Source organism: Oncorhynchus mykiss, chromosome 26 (genome assembly GCF_057628025.1).
Source record: "Oncorhynchus mykiss isolate SJ-2025 chromosome 26, ASM5762802v1, whole genome shotgun sequence".
NCBI classification, from domain to species: domain Eukaryota; kingdom Metazoa; phylum Chordata; class Actinopteri; order Salmoniformes; family Salmonidae; genus Oncorhynchus; species Oncorhynchus mykiss.
This window is the reverse complement of record NC_143047.1, coordinates 1,646,026-1,673,276: the sequence shown is the minus strand read 5'-3', so window position 1 is coordinate 1,673,276 and position 27,251 is coordinate 1,646,026. Positions and strand designations below refer to the sequence as shown.

At 40.7% G+C, this 27,251-nt stretch overlaps 1 protein-coding gene across 1 annotated transcript in view; it reads left to right on the top strand.

Moving 5' to 3' along the window:
- kcnk5a (potassium two pore domain channel subfamily K member 5a) overlaps nucleotides 1-24,868 on the top strand; it is a 59,027-nt gene extending 34,159 nt beyond the window's left edge. Inside the window, exons 2-5 of the mRNA XM_021585671.3 lie at nucleotides 13,068-13,179; nucleotides 13,745-13,911; nucleotides 14,076-14,244; nucleotides 18,507-24,868. Coding sequence (XP_021441346.1) covers nucleotides 13,068-13,179; nucleotides 13,745-13,911; nucleotides 14,076-14,244; nucleotides 18,507-19,459 — 1,401 coding nt within the window. The 3' untranslated portion in view covers nucleotides 19,460-24,868. The remainder of the gene's footprint in view (nucleotides 1-13,067; nucleotides 13,180-13,744; nucleotides 13,912-14,075; nucleotides 14,245-18,506) is intronic.
- Nucleotides 24,869-27,251: the final 2,383 nt, after the last annotated feature.

Here is a 27,251-nt window from a genome sequence, read left to right as displayed (position 1 = left end):
GGCAGTATTGAGTAGCTTGGATGAATAAGGTGCCCAGAGTAAACTGCCTGCTACTCAGGCCCAGTTGCTAACATATGCATATTATTAGTATATTTGGATATTAAACACTCTGAAGTTTCTAAAACTGTTTGAATGATGTCTGTGAGTATAACAGAACTCATACGGCAGGCAAATACCTGAGAGAAAAATCCAACCAGGAAGTGGGAAATCTGAGGTTTGTAGTTTTGTAAGTCATTGCTTACTGAATATACAGTGTCTATGGGCCATATTGCACTTCCTAAGGCTTCCATTAGCTGTCAACAGTCTTTAGAACCTTGTTTGAGGCTTCTACTGTGAAGGAGGGGGGAATGAGAGCTGATTGAGTCAGGGCTCTGCCAGAGTGCCATGAGCTGATCACGTAAGAACGACCTGTGTTCCATTGCATTTCTACAGACAAAGGAATTCTCCGGTTGAAACATTACTGACGTTTTATGATAAAAACATCCTAAAGATTGATTCTATATGTCGTTTGACATGTTTCTACGAACTAACTGTAATATGATTTTTCACTGAACTTTCGCATGGACTTGCCCGCGCCCCGTGAGTTTGGATTGTGTACTAAACGCGCGAACAAAAAGGAGGTATTTGGACATAAATGATGGACTTTATCGAACAAATCAGACATTTATTGTGGAACTGGGATTCCTGGGAGTGCATTCTGATGAAGACCATCAAAGGTAACTGAATATTTATAATGCTATTTCTGACTTCTGTTGACTCCACAACATGGCAGATATCTGTATGGCTTGTTTTGTTGTATGAGCGCTGTACTCAGATTATTGCATGGTGTGTTTTTTCGGTAAAGCTTTTTTAAAAATCTGACACAGCGGTTGCATTAAGGAGAAGATTATCTATACTCCATGCATAACACTTGTATCTTTTAGCAATGTTTATTATGAGTATTTCTGTAAATTGATGTGGCTCTCTGCAAAATCACCGGATGTTTTGGAAGCAAAACATTACTGAACGTAACGCGCCAATGTAAACTGAGATTTATGGATTTAAATATGAACTTTATCGAACAAAACATACATGTATTGTGTAAGATGAAGTCCTATGAGTGTCATCTGATGAAGATCATCAAAGGTTAGTGATTAATGCTATCTCTATTTCTGCTTTTTGTGACTCTCTTAAGCTGGAAAAATGGCTGTTTTTCTGTGACTAGGTATTCACCTAACATAATCGTTTGGTGTGCTTTCTTCGTAAAATCTTTTTGAAATCGGACACTGTGGCTGGATTTACAACAAGTTTCTCTTTAAAATGGTGTAAAATACCTGTATGTTTGAGGAATTTTAATTGTGGGATTTCTGTTGTTTTGAATTTGGCGCCCTGCAATTTCACTGGCTGTTGGCGAGGTGGGACGCTACCGTCTCACATATCCCAGAGAGGTTAAGGGTTAATGCCACACGGTCAATGTTAGGCTTGCACAGATCGGGAATGGTGCTGCCGCTGTCACCCAAAAGCACATGATATTTAGGGCCAGGCTTAACTTTGGGCCTACTTTTTTCATGGTCGCTTCGCTCAGAGCGACCTACGGTCAAGCGGGGCATCTCTTTTATCTAGGCATGGCCTAGAGATTATGGTGATACCATTGCAGTCTCTGTGTGTCTTTAAGCCCCGCTCTGTGTCACTCCATCGTGTGTTTGTGTGTGTTTTCTCGGACTGTTGGGAGAAATGACTGTTTTGCAGTTCATGAGGGTTGCCTATTCACATATATTAAGTTTTGCAAAGATGTGACCTTTTTAACCCTTCGAAACAGCCCCTATTCCGGTTGACACAGGAAGCTGAAAGTGAACACATATCCTCCTTGGGGTAGGCTCTTACTTGATTTTGAGTTTTAAGTCTTTACGTTAAGAACTGACTGATTTACAGAGGGATGAATGAGTGTGTGTGATTTCAGAAAATCACAAAAGAGAGAGCTCCGAAACCCGCCTTAACGGATTCGTCTGAACACGTCGCAACTGGATCTGTAACTTAAAAAAATAAAAATAAATATTTTACCAGCACCAATTGTACATTGTACGATTTCTCCTAAAATACAATAGATAAATGGCTAGTTATTTTTTTCCTGACACCGTAGGTTCATGTACTTTGATGTGAAGCGGTCAAATTAGCACTCTATTTTCGTTTTTGACTTTTAATCCCAGAAAAATGGCCTTAACTCATAAAGCGTTGAGGCCTCGACACCATCTTGTTTCTTGGCTAACATCCCATTAGGCCAATCCTATGTTCACCAAGTTTCTTATTCAAAGTATTTTCCGTTTAGGAGAAATGGCCATGTCATGATTGGAGATGTTTTGTACATTTGCAATAAGAAGCCATTCGCCATCTGGTGGAATATTCCGGACAGTGGAAAAATGTACAAAACTTGATTATTTTATAAAACGGAAACCAAATGTCCGAGGGACTTTATTGGATGACTTCCCGGAAGACCTGGCCCTGGGGCACGGCCTGAGGCCGTTGTCTGCAAATGTTTTTAAAATGTTTTTAAAATTCGCCGTCTAGTACTGCAAATGCAGCTTGCGTCCCTTATGTGGGTAATGGGGACATAAGTAAATTTCAACAAAATAACTTTTTGGTGTGTGTGGGGGTAACCTTTATTTAACTAGGCAAGTAAATTAAGAACAAATTCTTATTTATGTTGATGGACTACGCCGGGCCAATTGTGCTCCTCCTAATCACGGCCTGATTGGATACAGCCTGGATTCGAACCAGGGACTGTAGTGACACCTCTTGCACTGAGATGTAGTGCCTTAGACCGCTGCGTCCGTGTGTGTGTTAACTATTTAACCGTGCTAGAATGCTTAAGGCTGCAAATTTTTTTTATCTGTATTGTTTTTTTTTGTCAAGGAAAATATTGGAGATCGGTATAGGCCAAAAATGTCATTTTGGTGCGTCACCAGTTGTGGTCAGTAGTTGTGTTGTGGTCACAGATTATGATAAGCAGTTCTGTGGTTGTGGTAGTGGTCAGTAGATGTGTTCAGTATTGTGTTGTTGTGGTCAGTAGTTGTGTGGGCAGAAGTTGTGTGTTTATTGTTAGTACTTGTGTGGCTGTGTTCAGTAGTTTGGTGGTGGTCAGTAGTTGTGTGGCTGTGGTCAGAAGTTGTGTGGTTGTGGTCAGCAGTTTTCAGACGTTGTGTGATTGTGGTCAGTAATTGTGGTCAGACGTGTGTTTATGGTCAGTACTTGTGTGGCTGTGTTCAGTAGTTTGGTGGTGGTTGTTAGTAGTTGTATGGTTGTGGTCAGAAGTGGTGTGGTTGTCAGCAGATGTGGTAAGCAGTTGTGTGGTTTTGGCCAGAAGTTGTGTGGTTGCTGTCAGAACATGTGTTTTTGTGGTCAGCAGTTGAGGGACCAGAAGTTGTTTGGTTGTGGTCAGAAGTTGTGTGGTCGTGGTCACTAGATGTGGTCAGTAGTTGTGTGGTCTTGGTCAGAAGTTGTGTGTTGTGGTTGTGGTCACTACATGTAGTGAGTTGTTGTATTCTGTAATTGTTGTCACTCTCTTCACCCTCGTCATAATTTTTGCCCTCTGTGTCCATAGAAATGGCTCAATTTGTGCTACTCAATGATGACACAGAGAGCTGTTGGTAGACATCAGCTTGACAGTTTTTGTCACTCTAAACTCCAACAAACAGCTCTAACTTTTTATTGGTAGATACTCTTCCTAATCTGCTCTATCCAAGCAGAGGGGTACAGCCCACCATTCTCTTTAGAGACTGTAAAAATAGCCAGTTAAGTTATTTAGAGCACAGAGCATGATCCTGGAAAAGGAAGATGAAGCAAGTAAGCATTAGAAATCTTCTCTTCATCATTCCAGGTTGTTCAGACCGGGAAAGTATTCTTAATCTTAGCGCTAGCTGTTCGGTCTCAAACATATATTGAGGAATCATGGGAATTTGAAGAGATATGAAGACATTAATTCATGCAAATCAAGCATTGCTAGGCAACAGTAGCCTTGGCAGCACTGCTGCCTTTGTTGGTAAAACAAGTGTGAGAAACATGCTAACATACAGTAAGTTTGTGCTTTAATAATAACTAAATACTGCACCCTGACCCACAACTTATTTGCTAGATTCTTGACTGTTGTTAGACAAAGCAATGGAAGTTAACTTCAAAACATGATGTAGTTTTATTGAAATTTTCAGCTGCTGTCGGTAAATAATATGCTTGCTTCTGAAATGATTTACTGCAGCTAGAAAGAGAGCAGTTGATGGCTTACTATAACAACTCTGTCTACAGTCAAGACGCTATTCCAAATACATCCTCAAGTAAATAATGAAACATGTTCAATTTGGTTTAAATAATGCAAAAACAAAGTTTTGGAGAAGAAAGTAAAAGTGCAATATGTGCTATGTAAGAAAGCTAAGGTTTCAGTTCCTTGCTCAGAACATGAGAACATATGAAAGCTGGTGGTTCCTTTTAACATGAGTCTTCAATATTCCTAGGTAAGAAGTTTTAGGTTGTAGTTATTATAGGAATTATAGGACTATTTCCCTCTATACCATTTGTATTTCGTTAACCTTTGACTATTGGATGTTCTTATAGGCACTTTAGTATTGCCAGTGTAACCGTATAGCTTCCGTCTCTCTCCTCGCTCCTCCCTGGGCTCAAACCAGCAACACAACGACAACAGCCACCATCGAAGCAGCGTTACCCATGCAGAGCAAGGGGAACAACTACTAGAAGGCTCAGAGCGAGTGACATTTGAAACGCTATTAGTGCGCGCTAACAAACCAGCCATTTCACTTCGGTTACACCAGCCTCATCTCGGGTGTTGATAGGCTTGAAGTCATAAACAGCGCAATGCTTGACGCACAACGAAGAGCTGCTGGCAAAACGCACGAATGTGCTGTTTGAATGAATGTTTACACGCCTGCTTCTGCCTACCACCGCTCAGTCAGATACTTAAGATACTTGTATGCTTGTATGCTCAGTCAGATTATATGCAACGCAGGACACACTAGATAATATCTAGTAATATCATCAACCATGTGTAGTTAACTAGTGATTATGATTGATTGTTTTTTATAAGACAAGTTTAATGCTAGCTAGCAACTTACCTTGGCTTACTGCATTTGCGTAACAGTCCTTGTGGAGTGCAACGAGAGAGAAGCAGGTCGTTATTGCGTTGGACTAGTTAACTGTAAGGTTGCAAGATTAGATCCCCCCCGAGCTGACAAGGTGAAAATCTGTCATTCTGCCCCTGAACGAGGCAGTTAAACCACCGTTCCTAGGCCATCATTGAAATTAAAAATGTGTTCTTAACTGACTTACCTAGTTAAATAAAGGTATAAAAATACATTTTTAAAAATCGGCAAATCAGCCCCCAAAAATACCGATTTACGATTGTTATGAAAACTTGAAATCGGCCCTAATTAATCGTCCATTCCGATTAATCGGTCGACCTCTAGTTGAAACCCCTCGGGCGGATTATATCGGTAGGCCAGTCGTTATGGAATCGGCTGGGCTCCGTGTCGGCAGTAAAAGGGGTCCAGGCCAATTGGCAAAATATGTATTGTAGCCCAAGGAGTGGCTGAATGGGCCTCTTCAGCTAGCCGGGAGATGGACCTAGCATGAGGCTAGTTCCAGGCTCACTGGTGCTTGCTTCGGGACAGAAATGTTAGCCAGGGGGTAGCCACTCGGATAGCAGCTAGTTAGCTGCGATGATCCAGGTGAAAAGGTTCAGAGCTTGCGGTAGGAAACCGGAGATGTGGCGAAAAAGCAGTCCGGTATGCTCTGGGTTGAATCACGCTGTGCAGACTGGCAGGAGTTGACCGGGCTAAGGTTAGCTGATAACCGCTAGCAGTGGCTAACTGACTACTAGCTAGTAGGTAGTTAGCTGGCTAGCTTCTGTTGGGGTTTCTAGTTCTAAAGTATATAAAATAGCAGATCTATACCACATTGGTTGAGGCGGGTTGTAGGAGAGTATGTTGAAACTGAGGTTAAAAATATAAATGCAGATATATATATATATATATACATATATATATATATATATACATATATATATATATATATATATATATATATATATATATATATATATATATATATACATACATACATACATACATACATACATACATACATACATACATACATACATACATACATACATACATACATACATACATACATACATACATACATACATACATACATACATACATACATACATACACAGGACACGAAAAGACAAAGACGTCTGAACTGCTACGCCATCTTGAAATCTATTTGATTCTACTTTACCTTTTCAAAATATATTTAGGAACAAGAAATCTCTTGCGAAAAGTCAGTCAGGGCCAAAGTTAACTTGCTCATGTTAACTAAAGATAAGGTGTGCAAGTTGTGTGTGTGGCTACCATTTCACCTCACACAGCAGTTTAGGTTATTTTGACAAGGTCTGTTTTACAGATGAGCCCTGTAATTAATTGTGTAATTGTGTTGGTCATTTTTTTGACAGATTAAGATTAAGATTTTCTTTTGCAACTGTTCCGGCATGAACGTGGGGTGTTGTAGAACTTTTACCCATTTTAAAACAAGGTGAAATTATGTTTCTGTCACCATCTATTTGTTATGGTTACATAAATCCATTTTACAGACAGACCCATTGTTCAAGCTAGCAAACTCAAAGGTATTGCAGAAATGTTATACATATTCCCTATCCTTCCCTATGGCTGTAAAATGTGCTATCCTACTTCACAGCTTCCTACAGAGCAGGTCTAGCACCACTGGCCACAGTGAATCACACATAGCTCTGGGTTTATGGCCTCGAAGGGTGACTCCTGCCCTCTTTGCTGAGTTAGAGTTGACCTTCCATTGACCTTCCACGTTAGTGCAGTGAAACAAAGGCTGAATCCTGTGTATAGCCTCGCTACTGTTATTTTTCTGCTGATCTTAAATCATTTTAATTTTTTAATTTTTTTACTTAACACTTTTTCTTAGTTGCATTGTTGGAAAAGGGCCTGTAAGTAAGCATTTCACTGTAAGGTCTACACCTGTTGTATTCAGCGCATGTGACAAATAACATTTGATTTGATCCCAATCCTTCACTCTCCCTTAGTGTGCACTCTCATGGATTTGAGTAACCATGGAGGCTCCCCACAGCCAATACTTACACCAATCTATACACCAAATCCAATGCTTTTAAATTCATGACTAATGCACACTTTAGAAGTGTGGAGAATCATGACACAGCCCAACTTAGGGCAGTGTTTGTCAGCCAGCCTACCATTGGATATCTGTAGCTTTTCAAAAGTAAACCCTGGTCTTACAATAGGATGAAGAAATGGAGCAGGCTCTCTAGGTTCACTCCCACAACCTTGCAACTGCTTTTCAATTTGCTCTGTAATCGACCATTAAATCATAAACTTATTTTTGGCTGCTCTTCAGCTTGAGATGGGAACAGCTGTCGTTATGCCCTCACAATTCTTCTGTGCCTTTTCCTCTGAGTCAGCATTTTCTCTGACTCTCCGTACTTAAGTACTTTTCCTCAAGCGGTATATGCTTTTTATCAGTTTCTAGATGCCCTGCAATTATTTGGGTTAGGGCACAAGAGTACTGACCACATCAGGCCACAGATATGGATATTCAGACATAGCCATCCCAAACATATATATAATACAGCCACGAAAAGCAGCTGTTTATCCTGTGTCATGGTGGGGGGGTGAAATAACATCCTGGAGTAAATATTACAAGCTGATCTCCAAAGGGTTCACTGTAATGCATTGATGTTTGTTTTGGAGGATTATGGATCTTTTACTCTGCCTTCCTAAGCAACTACTTTCAGAGAGAGGAACAGTTTCTTGGAAAAGAGATGGCGGACACAATCTATACCCTTTGTGTTACTTTTCACTAGCAGGCCTTTCAATTCTTCTTTTTCTGAGCAAAATGTCTGGAGCGAAGCAGAATTTCCTAATGAAATGGCTAGTTTCAGTTCCTGTTTATGTGCAGCCCTCGACTCACAATATCTGACTTGTTTCCATTAGTGTAAAATACTCTCAGCTGCTGTCGGCAGGTGTTCCTTTCTCACGGTCGGTAGTCTGATAGACCCGACACTGCCATTTAAGATAATCCACACCTGAAAAATAACAACAACAAAAAACACATTCAGGAATGACAACTCAAAACTTTATCTTGGGTTGGGGGTTAAATTCCTTTCAAGAAGTGCAGGATTAAGTTTACATTGCAGATGATCAAAATTGCTTAATTGCTCACCACGGTTTTTCGCCAGAGTGTCATTTCCCCACTTAATAAGAAGGGCAATTCCACGTCAACAGAAATCTATTGAGACAGATGTTTCACTTTCAAATGTATCCCAAACAATAAACAGTGACTGCAAAGTTTAACGAACCATGTAACTCTATGCACAAGAATTACTTCTTAACAATTTCCACACAAAAATGACAATACCACATTTACTTAAACTGTGCAGATGCAATTTAGTAACAGAATGATTGTTTATTTAACCAAATTATTTTTTTTACATGGGGGGAAAAGTCCTAGACTTTTGGCAACAGCAAAAACAACTGAACAAAAGCAACAACATGTAGGCCTTTGTCATGTGTAAACACACACAGACACCCAATCTGAGTGTAGCCTCAGGGATAGCCTCTGCAAAATGAAAATGTGCTTTATTGTCAGAAACCGGTGTTGGAAGGACCCTAAATACTTAGGGACATGACACTGTATGGTGAAGACCTTCTCTGTTCTTTTGGTACAAGTGTGTAACATGTAAGTAATCATTCCCCATGGCAGTTACTTGTGCTACATATTTGTGATTTGCTGGCTTTGCTTTCTGCAATATACTCAAAACAATGAATTTCCCACTTTCTGGAGCAGAAGATGAGGATGCTGGTTGCAGTAAATTGAATGATAGAGGCTTTATGGCAGAGATGATATTAACTGGAGAGAGAAGAGGGAAAAGGGAGAGCGAGCAAGGGCCTGTCCAGACTGTTTTCACACTCTTGCTTTGACCACCAGATGACAAAGAGAAAGATAATAGTTATGAGCTGAACAGTATGCGAAGAAGGGAGGACAGTAGCAGGTGACCACTATGATTTCCCATTGTAGTCAATTTAATTGCTGTGATTCCGTTCAATTTTTGGGGACATTTTGTTACCGATTTGGTAAGTTGTATCATCTAATAAGTCATAAACATAATGTATATCAGTTAAAATACTGTCTAAATGATAGGTCTAACTTGTTACTTCTGCAAACTTTCATCATCCACCCCCATGAGGGAGAGAAATTAGAAAATATCTTAAAGATATGTGGGGTGGTTTTAAACGAAATAACAAGGCAATAGGTTTATAATCTTACAGAAGGCAAATCATTTCTCCAAAACAAAATATGTGTTGATATTAGTTGGCAGTGTTCTTTACTTCAACTACCTGCAAATAAGCTACTTGACTTGATTGTGTTTTGATGTATTTATAGTACATTAAGTATTTTTGTAAGACCCCTTTTCCAACTGCTACTCAGTGCCTTTAACTGGGTTGTCTGCCCAGATAACAGCCAAACACTTGTTTTCATTGGGGGAAAGCTCTCTAGCACTCTGATTTGGCACAAGGGTGTGAAAACGAAGCACCAATGGATTTTCCGATTCTACATGCAAGTGGTCCCTATAACACACTGTGGCGATAGGATGGCCACCTACTGCTTTCGGCCGAGCATCGGTCCTCTGTGTCTCTTCTTTAACAAGTCCATCAATTCCCTTGTCATGGGGCCTGATGAAGACAAAGAATGACTGTTGATTCAGCAGGCAAAGGAATTCGCTCCTCTAGTGCTTGACTAATTACAGAGCTGAACTGTCGCAGGCCCGTTATTAAAGAGAGCCCTCATCTGCTGTGCTGCCAGCACTTTTGAGCTCAAGCACATTTTGCCCTCGAGCACATTTGGATGAATCTAAAGAGCTTTGGTGTGTGGGAATGCATTGCCCCATCCCAGTTTAGAAGTTATTGCCGAAGGGTGTACGCTCATGCCTGGGGGAATGGGCTTCTTTGGCTTTTCCTTGTGGCTGCTCAAGCACACACATAGCTTGATGGATTCTGTAATTAAAGTTATAAGATGGTGGTGCTGAGGAGGGTACCCCGTCTTGCCTGTTCCTACTCAACCTTTTTTACGGCTATTTTTGCATTAATTATTACTTTGTTTGCTCAGAATGTTTGTCCAATTTCCTACGATGACAAATACTTCTGTGTCATGAATCGGAAGCTACACACTCTCAGCCTCCCAGAACTGGAATACTACATAAGCTCCTTTGTTCCCCACACAGCAGGCTTACTTGTTGCTGCTGATCTAGATAACTGAAGGCAATGCCTGAGACGAAGGAAAGGGTGACTCCAAGCTATGCTGAAAGACTGGCTACAGCCTCCTCTTCCTAGTATCCTGATGGCTAATGTCCAATCACTGGAAAATAAACTTTGAACTCAGAGCAAGGCTTCAATTGCAGCGGGATAATCAGGTAATGCTGTGTCGTTGTTTTTACAGGACATGGCTCTGCTATTCAACCAAATGGCTTTTCCATTTTCCTTATGGGATCGAATGGCGGCTTCTTGTAAGAGTAGCGGGGGGGTGGCTTTTTCATCAACAATTCCTGGTGTACCAATGTTTAAAACGTCCATGAGCTCCTGTACACCCGACCTGGAGTTTCTGATGCTAAAATACCAACCCTTCTAAATGCAGAGTGAATTCACGTGAGTTATCACAGCTGTGTACAATACCACCTCAAGCAAACATCAAGCAAGCACTCAACGAACTGTGCAAGAACATTAGCCAGCAAGAGTCTTCTCACCGGAGCAGTCTTTTATTGTGGTGGGAGATTTTAAACAAGCAAGTTTTTACAACATTTTTCCAAAATATCACCAACATGTACCCTGCTCCATGAGAGGAAACAACATGCTGGACCATGTATACTGAACAAAAATATAAACAATTTCAACAATTTTACTGAGGTACAGTTCATATAGGGAAATTGGTCAATTTCAATAAATAAATTAGGCCCTGATTTAGGAATTTCACATGAATGGGCAGCGACACAGCCATGGGTGGGACTGGGAGGGCATAGGCCCACCCACTGGGGAGCAAGGCCCAGCCAATAAAATGAATTTATCCCCACAAAAGGGCTATATTACAGACAGAAATACTCTTCAGTTTCATCAGCTGCCCGGGTGGCTGGTCTTGCAGGTGAAGAAGCCGGATGTGGAGGTCCTGGGCTGGCGTGGTTACATGTGGTCTGCGGTTGTGAGGCCAGTTGGACATACTGCCAAATTCGAAAAAAATTATGTTGGAGGTGGCATATGGTAGAGAAATTAACGTTCATTTATCTGGCAACAGCTTTGGTGGACATTCCTGCAGTCAGCATTCCAATTGTATGCTTTCTCAAAACATGAGACATCTGTGGCATTGTATTGTGTGACACAACTACACATTTTAGAGCGGCCTTTTATTGTCCCCAGCACAAGGTGCACCTGTGTAATGATCATTCTGTTTAATCAGCTTCTTGATATGTCACACCTGTTAGGTAGACGGATTATCTTGGCAAAGGAGAAATGCTCAATAATGGGGTTGTAAGCAAATTTGTGCTTAATATGGAGCATTTCTAGGATCTTTTATTTCAGCTCATGAAACATGGGATCAACACTTTACATGTTGCATTTATATATATTTTTTGTGTGTGTGTGTATATACAGTTGAAGTCGGAAGTTTACATACACCTTAGACAAATACATTTAAACTCAGTTTTTCACAATTCCCTACATTTAATCTGAGTAAATTCTCCCTGTTTTAGGTCAGTTAGGATCACCACTTTATTTTAAGAAAGTGAAATGTCAGAATAATAGTAGAGAGTGATTTATTTCAGCTTTTATTTCTTTCATCACATTCCCAGTGGGTCAGAAGTTTACATACACTCAATTAGTATTTGGTAGCATTGCCTTCAAATTGTTTAACGTGGGTCAAACATTTCGGGTAGCCTTTCACAAGCTTCCCACAATAAGTTGGGTGAATTTTGGCCCATTCCTCCTGACAGAGCTGGTGTAACTGAGTCAGGTTTGTAGGCCTCCTTGCTCGCACACGCCTTTTCGGTTCTGCATAACATTTTATATAGGATTGAGGTCAGGGCATTGTGATGGCCACTCCAATACCTTGACTTTGTTGTCCTTAAGCCATTTTGCCACAACTTTGGCAAGTATGCTTGCGGCCATTGTCCACTTGGAAGACCCATTTGCGACCAAGCTTTAACTTGACTTATGTCTTGAGATGTTGCTTCAATATATCCATATACTTTTCCTTCGTCATGAAGCCATCTATTTTGTGAAGTGCACCAGTCCCTCCTGCAGCAAAGCACCCCCACATGGTGTTCTTCGTCTTGCAAGCCTCCCTCTTTTTCCTCCAAACATAACGATGGTCATTATGGCCAAACAATTCTATTTTTGTTTCATTAGACCAGAGAACATTTCTCCAAAAAGTATGATCTTTGTCCCCATGTGCAGTTGGAAACCGTAGTCTGGCTTTTTTATGGCAGTTTTGGAGCAGTGGCTTCTTCCTTGCTGAGCAGCCTTTCAGGTTGTGTCGATATAGGACTCTTTTTACAATGTATATAGATACTTTTGTACCTGTGTCCTCCAGCATCTTCACAAGGTCCGTTGCTGTTTTTCTGGGATTGATTTGCACTTTTCGCACAACAGTGCGTTCATCTCTAGGAGACAGAACATGTCTCCTTCCTGAGCTGTATGACGGCTGCGTGGTCCCATGGTGTTTATACTTGCGTACTATTGTTTATACAGATGAATGTGGTACCTTCAGGTATCTGGAAATTGCTCCCAAGGACTTGGGAAAATCAAAAGAAATCAGCCAAGACTTCAGAAATAAAATTATAGACCTCCACATGATGTCAAGCAAAGAGGCAAATATATAAAGAAACATCCGTGACGCTTCATAGCTGTCCCCGCCTTGTGGAAGGCGGCTGAATTCGGCATGCAGTTTTGCCTTCAATTCACTAACTGCCACACTGCTGTTATTGTGCCCAGGTGGTGTCGGATGCTGCCGGACAAGGTGTCACCATCACTGGCAGCAAGACTTTCAACAACTGGAACTGGCCCAATGCTGTCATCTTTGCTGCTACTGTCATCACAACTATAGGTAGGCAAACTGTCCTGAGAGTGTCACATGGAGCTTATGTAATTGTGGTTTATAGTCAGGAGAAAAGGGAATATCATAACTGATGCAACAAGACAGGAATATATTCCATAATCATTTATTGTGCAAGGATATGTGGATCAAAATCTTTCTGTAATGATCTGCTTAACTTTACTCTCATGGGATAAACTCTCATTTAGGGTGGACTGCTTGCCCTTTTAGTCCATGTCTGTATAATCTAAATGTACGGGGCAGATCAAATGGGATCGGGTAAAGAAAAGCCAGATTAAAGAACTGGTCTAGTTTGTCAGCAGAGTAATTTATCTTATTTTGGTACTCTGAATGCCAACAGTTTTTTTAAAAATGATTTTACATGTTTATTCAGCCTTGCCAAGTCTCTATCATTTCTCATCACTGAAAAATATTTTATAAACTGTGGTTATGAAATGTGCGTTCTTTTGGTAGAATTTGTTATCTGAATTGGTCAAAACAAAGAAGTGTTAAGGTTTGAATGCTATTGATTTGAATACTACTATTAACCCCTTCCTATCCTTTCTTGCTCTGACAGGTTATGGCAACATTGCCCCCAAAACGTCAGCAGGACGGGTGTTCTGCATCTTCTATGGGCTCTTCGGGGTGCCACTCTGTCTTACCTGGATCAGTGAGCTGGGGAAGTTCTTTGGAGGCAGGGCCAAGCACCTGGGTCAGTACCTTACCAAGAGAGGGGTTTCACTGGTAAGAAAGATACTTTTTGTCTTGTAAATATTTTTCCATCTAACATGGCTAATTTGTCTTTGTCTAAGTTAAAATGATCAGAGGGAAATAAGTGAATGTGTTTCTTTGCATTCCACTGCATTTGACTCACTTCATCGGTTTTTGCATTATTTTTTGTTTTTCAGCGAAAGGCCCAGTTCACTTGCACAGCCATCTTTGTCCTTTGGGGTGTACTGGTCCATCTGGTCATCCCCCCATTTGTATTTATGTCTCAAGAGGGTTGGACCTATGTGGAGGGCTTGTACTTTTCCTTTGTCACCTTGACCACGATTGGCTTTGGTGACCTTGTAGCAGGTAAGCTCATCCTCCCCTTGCATTATCAAGCTTTTTGCATGTTTATGGGTATTTGTCCTTACACTTTGCAAGTGATATTTTTTTGCCAACTTGTATTTTGTAAGGTACTTCTTATTTTCAACATACATTTTTACCCAATATGGTAAAGTAGTTCTCATGCAACAATGTTCCCACATCCTCAGAAATGTGCTTAATAAAACTTTGAAGTGATAATCTCACTTTTAAAAGTTTATATTCTGTTAATGCATACAAAAAATAATGTTGTTGACTCGTCCTATACTCGTATTTGTGGCCAAAGCATAAATTGGAGAGAAAACGCTTAAACCCCAACCCAAACTTGTATCTCAGACAGACCATTTCAAAAAATTCTTGCTGTTTCCACATAGAGGACGATTTCATGGAAAGTGAGCCGTCTACTCGCATTTGGACTGTCCCCGCCAAAAGAATGTATTTTCTTTCGACCAATCAATTGGTCTACATTTTTAAACGTGTTTTTTTTCCATATATAGACACATCCTATGTGTTTCAATAAAACCAAATATACACCTGCACATCAAACATCTCATTCCAAAATCATGGCCATTAATCTAGTGTTGCTATCTCCTTTGCTGCTATAACAGCCTCCACTCTTCTGAGAAGGCTTTCCACTAGATGTTGGAACATTGCTGCGGGGACTTGCTTCCATTCAGCCACAAGCATTAGTGAGGTCGGGCACTGATGTTGGGTGATTAGGTCACGGTCGTCATTCCAATTCATCCCAAAGGTGTTCGATGGGGTTGAGGTCAGGGCTTTGTGCAGGCCAGTCAATTCATCGACACCGATCTCGACACCTATTTCTGTATGTACAGGAACACAGGAACATTGTCTTGCTGAAACAGGAGAGGGCCGGTTCTGATTTTTATATGCACATTTTCGTGGAACAGTTTCATTTAATTTTGATCTCAAAAAGTAATGTGGTTAATTTAAATGCTATCTAAATGAAAATGATACAAATATAAAAGTAACTTCTGTTGCCATTGTCAACTATGTAAAAAATTGCCTACATAAAGCCAAGAAATAAAAACATTGCGGTCTGCAGGTAGAAAATATCATGATTAAAAATAAAAATCCTGTAAAATCCCATTGGCTACACATTGCCTGTCTGTAACAAACTTTAAACATTGTATCAACTGTGTCCGCCTGATTTGCAACATTGTATAAAATATTCTGGGCTCTCAGAGTTTCTTGCGCCAGTGAGCTCCGGACAGACAAAACTGTAGGCTATTTCTGCAAGGGATTAAAAGTAATCAGGTGTTTTGTGAAGTTTCCACACGATCAGAGCATTACATTTTTCCCTTTCATGCTGAGTGGTTATCGAAAGGGAGAGAGCTGGAAATATTTTTCTAATACATTGAAAAGCTATTGTCATTCGCAATGGATTCTAAAAACATACTTCATTTACTTCCTGTTTTGAAGTGAAGAGAAAATTACTTCGAAGCTCAAGTTAAGACAATTTATAGGCCTACAAAAGTGTCCCGATAATATGAGAACGGTAATTGACTAATATTAATATATGGAATGCATTAACAGAATTTACGGTAACCAAACAAACATTGTAGTTTATTATGGGAATTAACGGTCAATGTAAGCTGCTACTGCTGATATACAGTATGTACAGTATGTAATGGGGAATTGATTGACAAACATGTAAAGGGAAAACGATTCACACAATTTATGAAACAATGAAAGTGCATGAAATGGTGGGAGAGTGCGCATTCCTGAGAGAGATGTGCCTTATAGATCTTAGCTAATTTCACTTCTTATTGGACCTCCTCAATGGATTAGTCCACTGAGACGGATGCAAATCAGACTGGTGTTACGTGCCATAAAAAATATATATTTGCGACTGCTCGGCAATTTTTTTTTTACCAAACGAGTTGCAGAGTTGCAAGGAAAAAGCCATATCTCAGACTGGCCAATAAAAGATTAAGATGGGCAAAACAACACAGACACTGGACAGAGGAACTCTGCCTAGAAGGCCGGCATCCCAGAGTCACCTCTTCACTGTAGACGTTGAGACTGGTGTTTTGCAGGTACTATTTAATGAAGCTGCCAGTTGAGGACTTGTGAGGTGTCTGTTTCTCAAACTAGAAACTCTGATGTACTTGTCGTCTTGCTCAGTTGTGCACCAGGGCCCCCCACTCCTCTTTCTATTCTGGTTAGAGTCTGTTTGCCATGTTCTGTGAAGGGAGTAGTACAAAGCGTTGCACGAGATTGTCCGTTTCTTGGCAATTTCTCACATGGACTAGCCTTCATTTCTCAGAACAAGAATAGACTGACGAGTTTCAGAAGAAAGGTCTTTGTTTCTGGCCATTTTGACCACCCACAAATGCTGATGCTCCAGATACTCCACTAGTCTAAATAAGGCCAGTTGTATTGCTTCTTTAATCAGCACAACAGTTTTCAGCTATGAAAACATAATTAAAAAAGGGTTTTCTGATGATCAATTAGCCTTTTAAAATTATAAACTTGGATTAGCTAACACAACGTGCCATTGGAACACAGGAGTGCGGGTTGCTGATAATGGGCCTCTGTACGATGTACAGTTGAAGTCGAAAGTTTACATACACCTTAGCCAAATACATTTAAACTCAGGTTTTCACAATTCCTGACATTTAATCCTAGTAAAATGTCCCTGTCTTAGGTCAGTTAGGATCACCACTTTATTTTAAGAATGTGAAATGTCAGAATAATAGCAGAGTTATTTATACCAGCTTTTATTTCTTTCATCACATTCCCAGTGGGTCAGAAGTTTATATACACTCAATTAGTATTTGGTAGCATTGCCTTTATATTGTTTATCTTGGGTCAAACATTTCGGGCATCCTTCCACAAGCTTCCCACAATACGTTGGGTGAATTTTGGCCCATTCCTCATGACAGAGCTGGTGTAACTGAGTCAGATTTGTAGGCCTTGCTCACACACACTTTTTCAGTTCTGCCCACAAATTTTCTATAGGATTGAGGTCAGGGCTTTGTGATGACCACTGCAATACCTTGACTTTGTTGTCCTTAAGCAATTTTGCCACAACTTTGGAAGTATGCTTGGGGTCATTGTCCATTTAGAAGACCTATTTGCAACCAGGCTTTAACTTCAGGAAGTCTTGAGATAACATAACGATGGTCATTATGGCCAAACAGTTCTATTTTTATTTCATCAGATCAGAGGACATTTCTCCAAAAAGTACCATGTTTGTCCCTATGTGCAGTTGCAAACCATAGTCTGGCTTTTTTATGCCGGTTTTGGAGTAGTGGCTTCTTCCTTGCTGAGCAGCCTTTCAGGTTATGTCGACATAGGACTCGTTTTACTGTGGATATACGTACTTTTGTACCTGTTTCCTCCAGCATCTTCACAAGGTCCTTTGCTGTTGTGAGGTGATTGATTTGCACTTTTTTTGCGCCAAAGTGCATTCATCTCGGGGAGACAGAACGTGTTTCCTTTCTGAGCTGTATGACGTCTGCGTGGTCCCATGGTGTTTATACTTGTCTAATATTGTTTGTACAGATGAACTTGGTACCTTCAGGCATTTGGAAATTGCTCCCAAGGATGAACCAGACTTGTGGAGGTCTACAATTCTTTCTATGGTCTTGGCTGATTTATTTTGATTTTCCCATTATATCAAGCAAAGAGGCACTGAGTTTGAAGGTAGGCCTTGAAATTCATCCACAGGTACACCTCCAATTGATTCAAGTTATGTAAATTAGCCTATCAGAAGCTTCTTAAGCTATGACATCATTTTCTGGAATTTTCCAAGCTGTTTAAAGGCACAGTCAACTTAGTGTATGTAAACTTCTGACCCACTGGAATTGTGATACAGTGAATTATAAGTGAAATAATCTGTCTGGAAACAATTGTTGGAAAAATTACTTGTGTCATGCACAAAGTAGATGTCTTAACTGACTTGCCAAAACTATAGTTTGTTAACAAGAAATTTGTGGAGTGGTTGAAAAACGAGTTTTAATGATTCCCAACCTAAGTGTTTGTAAACTTCTGACTTCAACTGTAGATATTCCATAAAAATTCTGCCTTTTCCAGCTACAATAGTCATTTACAACATTAACAATGTCTACACTGTATTTCTGATCTATTTTATTTTATTTTAATAGACAAAAAAATAGCACCTTTCTAAGTGACCACAAACTTTTGAACTCTGCTCTTTCGAAAAATTGGACATTGACATTTGTACATACTCAAACTTTCCCTTCCTGCTTTTATTTTTTCAGGCGTGGATCCAAATGCAGACTACCCCACTCTGTACCGTTACTTTGTGGAGGTGTGGATTTACCTGGGTCTGGCCTGGCTCTCCCTGTTTTTCAACTGGAAGGTGCGCATGGTTGTGGAGGCCCACAAGGCTCTGAAGAAACGACGCAAGCGGCGCAAGCTCTCCCTTAACGAGCTGAGGAACTACAAGGAGAGCCACAAGCCCCTCTATCTGCCGCCCACCGCCAACGACGTCAACATCTTCAGCTTCTTGTCCAAGAAGCAAGAAGGCTACAACGACCTCATCAAACAGATTGGTGTCAAGAAAGATGGTGGCGGGGACCACTGTGATGGTAGTGATGCCAGTAACAAGGCCAAGGAGGCGAACCGCTCCCAGAGCTGCATCGACACGGTTACCTGCAACGGCAACACTATTCTCAGCCTGGACCGCTCACCACGGCAGAAGCGGCGCTACAGCTTCAGTGACCGCGTCACAGTGGCCTTCTCAAAGTCCAAGAACTACCTCTTGGGCTCGGAGAACGGGATGCTGCTCACAGAGGACCATGGTGAGGGTGATTTGGACGGGGACCAGGAGAGGATGTACGAGAACCAACTTGACAAAGAGGTGGGCCAGGAGAGCGGAGGTGGCAGCCTGGGCGGTGGTGGTTGCGGTATGGGTGGTCGACGGCTGTGGGACTCCAAAGAGTACCAGTCCCTGATCTTCCAGAATGCGAACATCACTTTTATTGACGAGGAGAACGTCCTCAACAACAACCTGGAGGATGAGGACGATGATGCTAAAGCCAAGCTGTCAATCACCACGTGCGACGAAAATGTAGAGTCGGAGACTGACTCCAAAGAGGAGCAGGGCTCTGAATCAGAAGAGTCCGTGTTCACCAGTGATGGATCAGAACATGACCACTCTTATGAGAAGCTTGTGGAGGAATATTCAAAGGAGGACAACACAGAGTCCTGAGGAACTGAACTGGTCTTGACTGAACTAAACTTAAAATAATCCCTCATTTGTCATCGCTATGACAAAAACATTTTTTTACAATTTAAGGCATAGCCACATTCTCGTTGAACTTGATCTAATGAAGGAGAAATATTTTAATATTCTGTTAATATCAAAGACTGTGAAATGAACATTACAGGTTTTATGTCTATCACTCTGGTGCATTTTTTCAGATGTAAGTGGTATTTTGCCCGTGTCTTATGTTCAAAAGTCTTTCATGCAATTTTTTTCTCAAATACCATGAGAACATTTTGCTTAGTCACCAATACATCAGATAACAGGCTCACCATTTAGTCATTTTAACTAACGTTTAATCCGATAGCAGAAAATACATTATACAATTTTCAAAACTGATCTTTTTGAAGTGCTGAATCGAAGGAATAATAGATTGTATTGAAGAATACTGGCTGATGAAGGATGACAATGGACAATGTAGTAACTAGGCACTATACACTTTTGTTTCAGGAGTCTTCAGTTTTGAGCATGTTAATTCGGTTATAGTTGAATTAAGAAATTACAAGATAATCATATAAAAAGTCATGAAAAGCAGATACTTGGAGTGGACAAGTGACTGTGAATTTGTTTGTAAATACACTTAGTTTTGAAACAGCCATTTTGATTAAATGTTTAGATTTTTGTGCTAAGAATTGTGAAAGTGTAAAAGATGCTTTTGAAAATTGCACCAGAGTGATTGAAAAAGACGAACAGTCTTCCCTCAAACGATCAAATAATGTGTCTATATTAAACAATGAGTTTATGAACTTATTAACTCCTTCTGGTTATAGACTAAATGGAGTGACACCTTATGGACTTATAGATAAAGTTGTCCTACATTAATTCACTACTGTTTTCAGAAGATATGGTCGTCTAACATTTGTTTGAAACAAGATTGAGTTTTTCAATCAATTTGAGATGTTAATATGAAATAGCAAGGGTGAATACATTTTTCAGAGGATTGCTCCTTACTTCTTTGATTTATATTCACCATATTGGTGTTTTTTTGTGATATTTATACAATGAAGGAAAATGCAGCCCTTTTGTTAAAGGGGCAATCCACAGTTGCTACATACATTTTTGGACTTATACATTATTGATATACACTGAGTGTACAGAACATTAGGAACACCTTCCTAATTTTGAGTTGCACCCCTTTTCGCTCTCAGAACAGCCTCAATTCGTCAGGGCACTACAAGGTGTCGAAAGCGTTCCACAGGGATGCTGGCCCATGTCGACTCCAATGCTTGCCACAGTTGTCAAGTTGGCTGGATATCCTTTGGATGGTGGACCATGCTTGATACACATAGGAAACTGTTGAAGCCCAGCAGCGTTGCAGTTCTTGAAACACTCAAACCGGTGCGCTTGGCACCTACTACCATACACAGTTCAAAGGCACTTAAATACACTGCTCAAAAAATAAAGGGAACACTAAAATAACACATCCTAGATCTGAATGAATGAAATATTTTTATTAAATACTTTTTTCTTTACATAATTGAATGTGCTGACAACAAAATCACACAAAAATGATCAATGGAAATCAAATTTATCAACCCATGGAGGTCTGGATTTGGAGTCACACTCAAAATTAAAGTGGAAAACCACACTACAGGCTGATCCAACTTTGATGTAATGTCCTTAAAACATCCCTACAACGCCTGGGCATGCTCCTGATGAGGTGGCGGATGGTCTCCAGAGGGATCTCCTCCCAGACCTGGACTAAAGCATCCGCCAACTCTTGGACAGTCTGTGGTGCAACGTGACGTTGGTGGATGGAGCGAGACATGATGTCCCAGATGTGCTCAATTGGATTCAGGTCTGGGGAACGGGCGGGCCAGTCCATAGCATCAATGCCTGACACACTCCAGCCACATGAGGTCTAGCATTGTCTTGCATTACCAGGAACTCAGGGCCAACCGCACCAGCATATGGTCTCACATGCGGTCTGAGGATCTCATCTCGGTACCTAATGGCAGTCAGGCTACCTCTGGCGAGCACATGGAGGGCTGTGCGGCCCCCCAAAGAAATGCCACCCCACACCATGACTGACCCACCGCCAAACGGTGGAGGATGTTGCAGGCAGCAGAACGTTCTCCACGGCGTCTCCAGACTGTCACGTCTGTCACATGTGCTCAGTGTGAACCTGCTTTCATCTGTGAAGAGCACAGGGCGCCAGTGGCAAATTTGCCAATCTTGGTGTTCTCTGGCAAATGCCAAACGTCCTGCACTGTGTTGGGCTGTAAGCACAACCCCCACCTGTGGACGTCGGGCCCTCATACCACCCTCATGGAGTCTGTTTCTGACCGTTTGAGCAGACACATGCACATTTGTGGCCTGCTGGAGGTCATTTTGCAGGGCTCTGGCAGTGCTCCTCCTGCTCCTCCTTGCACAAAGGCGGCGGTAGTGGTCCTGCTGCTGGGTTGTTGCCCTCCTACGGCCTCCTCCACGTCTCCTGATGTACTGGCCTGTCTCCTGGTAGCGCCTCCATGCTCTGGACACTACGCTGACAGACACAGCAAAACTTCTTGCCACAGCTCGCATTGATGTGCCATCCTGGATGAGCTGCACTACCTGAGCCACTTGTGTGGGTTGTAGACTCCATCTCATTTCACCACTAGAGTGAAAGCACCGCCAGCATTCTAAAGTGACCAAAACATCAGCCAGGAAGCATAGGAACGGAGAAGTGGTCTTTGGTCACCACCTGCAGAACCACTCCTTTATTCGGGGTGTCTTGCTAATTGCCTATAATTTCCACCTGTTGTCTATTCCATTTGCACAACAGCATGTGAAATGTATTGTCAATCAGTGTTGCTTCCTAAGTGGACAGTTTGATTTCACAGAAGTGTGATTGACTTGGAGTTACATTGTGTTGTTTAAGTGTTCCCTTTATTTTTTTGAGCAGTGTATAATATAGAGCTAATTGAAATAGACACATTTTTTTGAGCAGTGTATTTTGTCTTTCCCATTCATCCTCTGAATGGCGCACACAATCCGTGTCTCAATTGTCTCGAGGCTTAAAAATCATTCTTGAACGTGTCTCCTCCCCTTCATCTACGCTGATTGAAGTGGATTTAACAGGTGACTTCAAGAAGGGATCATGGCTTTCCCCTGGTTTCACCTTGTCAGTCTGTCATTGAAAGAGCATGTTTTGTACACAGTGCATACTCATTGATTCTTGAAGAATATAACTATAACAGCTGTCGCACCCAATCAGTAACTTGTTTTACTCTAGTGTTTGTAAACTATAAATGTAAACAAACAATTTAGCTTCAAAAACATGGTTCAAACTATGTTATATCATGGATGGTTCGTCCTTGTATCCATAGCTCTGCCTATGAATTTAAGAGTGGTTACGTTTCTACATCCCCTCCCTCAGCTTTTTTCCAAAACAGTGGGGGGTTGACTGCTTTGCAACTATTTCAATTGCGGATTGGCCCACTTTAATTGCATACTGGCGTAAATGTCTCTCATTGCACAATTTCATCAACTGATGAGTGCAGTGTAAAATCCATTTCAATGCAGATTAATGTTGACCACCTTAGCCAAGCCCTTGTCCTTGACGAGGTTGAGTGGGTTTGCGTGCAATTTTCCCTCTCCCTTTGTTTTCTTATCATTTCTTTGTTTCACTAAGTGAAACCCATGTTTACTTTTAATGTCTGAGATAAATATTTGTTTGACTGCATTTTTTAGGGGTCAAATTCTGAACATGAATACCATTTTGAGAGCTTCCTGAACCAATTAGATCCAACCTGGAAAGTGAAACCTTGAAGTGTTTTTTTGGACCAATGCAGAGTAGACTTGCGTGCAAAATAGGGATTAGTGTTCCATTAGACATTTCAGCCAAAAGGTGGGATATCCATAAGTGCCCCCTTCCTTGTATTCATGTGACGCGTTCTTACACGCTAGTTCTGCGACACGGCACAGAACCACCTTGAGTTTAGAGTCTGGTTTCCTAGTGTAAAGTTTTTTTTTTTTTTACTCTCTTACTTTGTCTCATGGCTTTTTCTCTGTTATTCTTTTGTAAAAATTTAATGGTCCCTTGCCTCTTTTGAATGTTGAATCGGCTCATTTGAAACGGTCTTCGTAAGGAATTTCTCCAGTCACAATATTCATTTTCTCACGTAATCTCTCCTCCTTTTTATTTACTGTCTCCCTTTTGAGAGACCTTTCTTATTTGCCATGTAAACATTGGGAAAGTGCCCATCAGTAGCCACCCGCTCTGCATTGTCCAGGACATGGCCTTGCTGCCTGTATTTACTCTTGGGGGCTCGTGCTGGTGTGAATGCCTGAAATGTAACTCATGTGGGCGGTCAAGGTTAACACGTGACAGCGTAATGCTCCCTTAGCATAAGGTTAGTCATGAGACAAGGAGGCAGCAATGTCAGTGTTCACTGTTTGTTTTCCTCTGTGTTCATCCACAGCGATTGCTCCCCCCTCCCCCCGCACAAAAACCTTACTCTGCAAATTATATAAGTGTTGTGCAATATTATGGATGCCCATACCATTTGCTCACAACTAGTGTTTTTTCCCCTTCCCAGAAGATTCAGTTGAGTCTGACATGTCTTGTTAGTGGACAGATACCTTTCATCTTGTTATTTGCCTGCTATCCATATTGAATCCACACTCCTCTACATTCTGACTCTTGAATGTTGTTTCCAATGTGCAGAATACAGCATGGATCCGATATGGATACCAGGTGACCTTGTTATTGCATATCTGTACTTTCTTCATCAGGAAAAAAAACTAGTTGCTAATATGGCCCCAATTGTATTACAATGGTGTTCAATGGTGAGCATAAGCGCTTAATGCTCCACGGCTGTGTTAGCATAATCTTTAGTGTTGCTTACATTATCTTAGTGTTTATTTTTAGAGTGTGTACATTTTGTGTGCACCGACACCAGATGTAAATGTCCTAAATCATCACACTTTCACCATCTACAGTAAAATGGTACATTATGTTCACATCTTTCTACAGAACAGGTATGTGAACTACTGGAAAATGGTTAGTGTGTTCCAGAAAATTGTCCAACTGTCTGTTAGAATTTAACTCTGTACTCGATCTGAGGCTACACCAGTCACAAATGGTTTCACCAGACCACTTGAGTGCAGCATTGTTTTAATGCAGCTATGGTACTTTTCTAGATTCTGATTAAATTAAACCGTTTTAAATGTTTCAACATTATCAACAAAGAACAAGTTATGTTGGTTGGACTATGTTTTAAGTTTTACTCCTGTCACTGATACTTTGTGTAAAATGTACTCCATCTTTTGTTTTTATTATTAAATTATTGCAATTTTTATGATTGTTTTGTACATGAAATCACAGCAAAACTGTATACATTTCATTTTGAATAAACATATTTATAAAGTGTTTATTTAAAAAATGTTCTTCACATCTAAATCAAACCCTGATTTTGACAGTAAAACATCAAAATAGCACCATCTACTGCCAAAATGTGTCAAATACTGTGCCGGCAAAGCACGCTAACCTCAAAAAAACAAAACACAGGATCATAATTTCCCCTCTTTCAATCAAGGAGTTAAATGAACCGGAGCTAGTGTTTACCTACTCAAGGATGACTTTTAATATTACTCCACACACAGGGCATGGCAAAGGTACCTGGTATGGAAAATCATGGCTCATTATGGCTACTTTCCTACAAATATATGGTCTCAAGGCTCTTTCACACTGAGCAACGCAACATACACTGAATTGCCTCTGTCAATTTATTTCAATGGTGAAGGTGCGAGGGGTTGGCGCATCAGTTGCATGAGGTTGCATTAAACAATGCACTACCAACACTCAAAACACAGTGCATACTCATCCGTTAACTCTGCATGGAAAGCATCGCTAGTGTGTGAGGCATTACTCAGTCGATGAAGCTGATGATATGATAACATATTTAAAAATGGACATACAGTAGAAGACATTAATTACTACTTATTCTGCTTAAAGTTAGACTGGGTAAACACAAAAATAACGTCTTTAAACTGTATAACTTATCAATGCACCATCATACCAGGTCATTTAATGCTTAAAACAATTGATGAATAATATATTTGGCTACATCCGATAATTGGCTTGTGTCCAAAAACAAATCCTGTGAAATGACGTCAACACATCAAATGTTATTTGTCACATGCTTCGTAAACAAGTGTAAATGAATAGTGAAATGCATAGTTACGGCCCTTCCCAACAATGCACAGAGGAAGAAAATAGAGATATAATAGAAAAGGTATAACGCATAATGAAAGTAATATTAAATACACAATGAGGATATATACACGGGGTACCAGTACCGAGTCGAAGTGCAGGGGTAAATGAGGTAGATATGTACATATAACTAGGAATAAAGTGACTAGGCAACAGGATAGATAAAACAGTAGCATCAGCGTATGTGACGAGTCCCCCAACAAATGTGACCGGCTCGATTCGGTCTTATGTAGCAACATTTGAAATTGTGTTTTTTGCATTGGATAAAAGTAGAGACTCGGAGAAAGAAAATTGTATATCATACACTACAGTTGAGGAACAATGGGAAAGTAACTATGCTTTCAAAGTTGAAAAACTTGTAACCTTTTGAGAATGTGCCCATTGAAAGTTTTGGTACCAACTGGAGAGCTCTTCTTTGTCTGCACCCATTCGGCATCGTTCACACCCTCTTAAGCTTTAGCCCCACCCATCTCTTTAAAGATTCACATGTGAGGCTATGTACTAAACAACAAAACATTTAAAGACTAAAGGCTGGCTTAGACTACAGGTGTGTTCGTGAATTTAATCTTGAGTGCCAGACTGTGCTCTGGGCGTTCTTAAAATTAGAGCATTATCAAATTGTTCATCTTTGTAAATTCGGAGTGTTCCACTCTTGGCGCATTCAAAGCATACACTGGATGCTCTGGCCGAGGAGTATGGTTGATCCAAGCATTCTGACCTAACAACAGCTGTCAAGCAACCAAGCTAACTGGCTAACATTGGCTAGCTTGCTAGCTAATTCCAGACACAAATGAGAGAACCGCTCATTTGACTCACCCTAGCAGAGGTGGTTGGGCTGTTTTTATGTTATCCAGAGTGTTGGTGATGCAACTGTGCTGCTGGCAACAATTTAATTACCCTTTTTTTGCCAACGTTTACTGACACCGGCCATATTCAACGGGTATTGAGTGTTCGTAAATTCGTCAGTTATTCTGCACTCTGGCACACTCAGACTAGAGTGCTCTGAAATCGGAGTAGATAGCCAGAGCGAATTTGGAATACATTACCGGTCAAAGATTTTAGAACACCTACTCATTCAAGGGTTTTTCTTCATTTTCCTATTTTCTACATTGTAGAATAATAGTGAAGACATCAAAACTATGAAATAACACATATGGTATCATGTAGTAACCAAAAAGGTGATAAACAAATCAAAATATATTTTATATTTGACATTCTTCAAATAGCCACCCTTTGCCTTGATGACAGCTTTGCACACTCTTGGCATTCTCTCAACCAGCTTCAACTGGAATGCTTTTCCAACAGTCTTGAAGGAGTTCCCACATATGCTGAGCACTTGTTGGCTGCTTTTCCTTCACTCGATCCGACTCATCCCAAACCATCTCAATTTGGTTGGTTGAGGGATTGTGGAGGACATGTCATCTGATGCAGCACGTCATCGCTCTTGGTAAAATAGCCCTTACATGGACTGTGTGTTGGGTCATTGTCCTGTTGAAAAACAAATGATAGTCCCACTAAGCCCAAACCAGATGGGATTGCGTG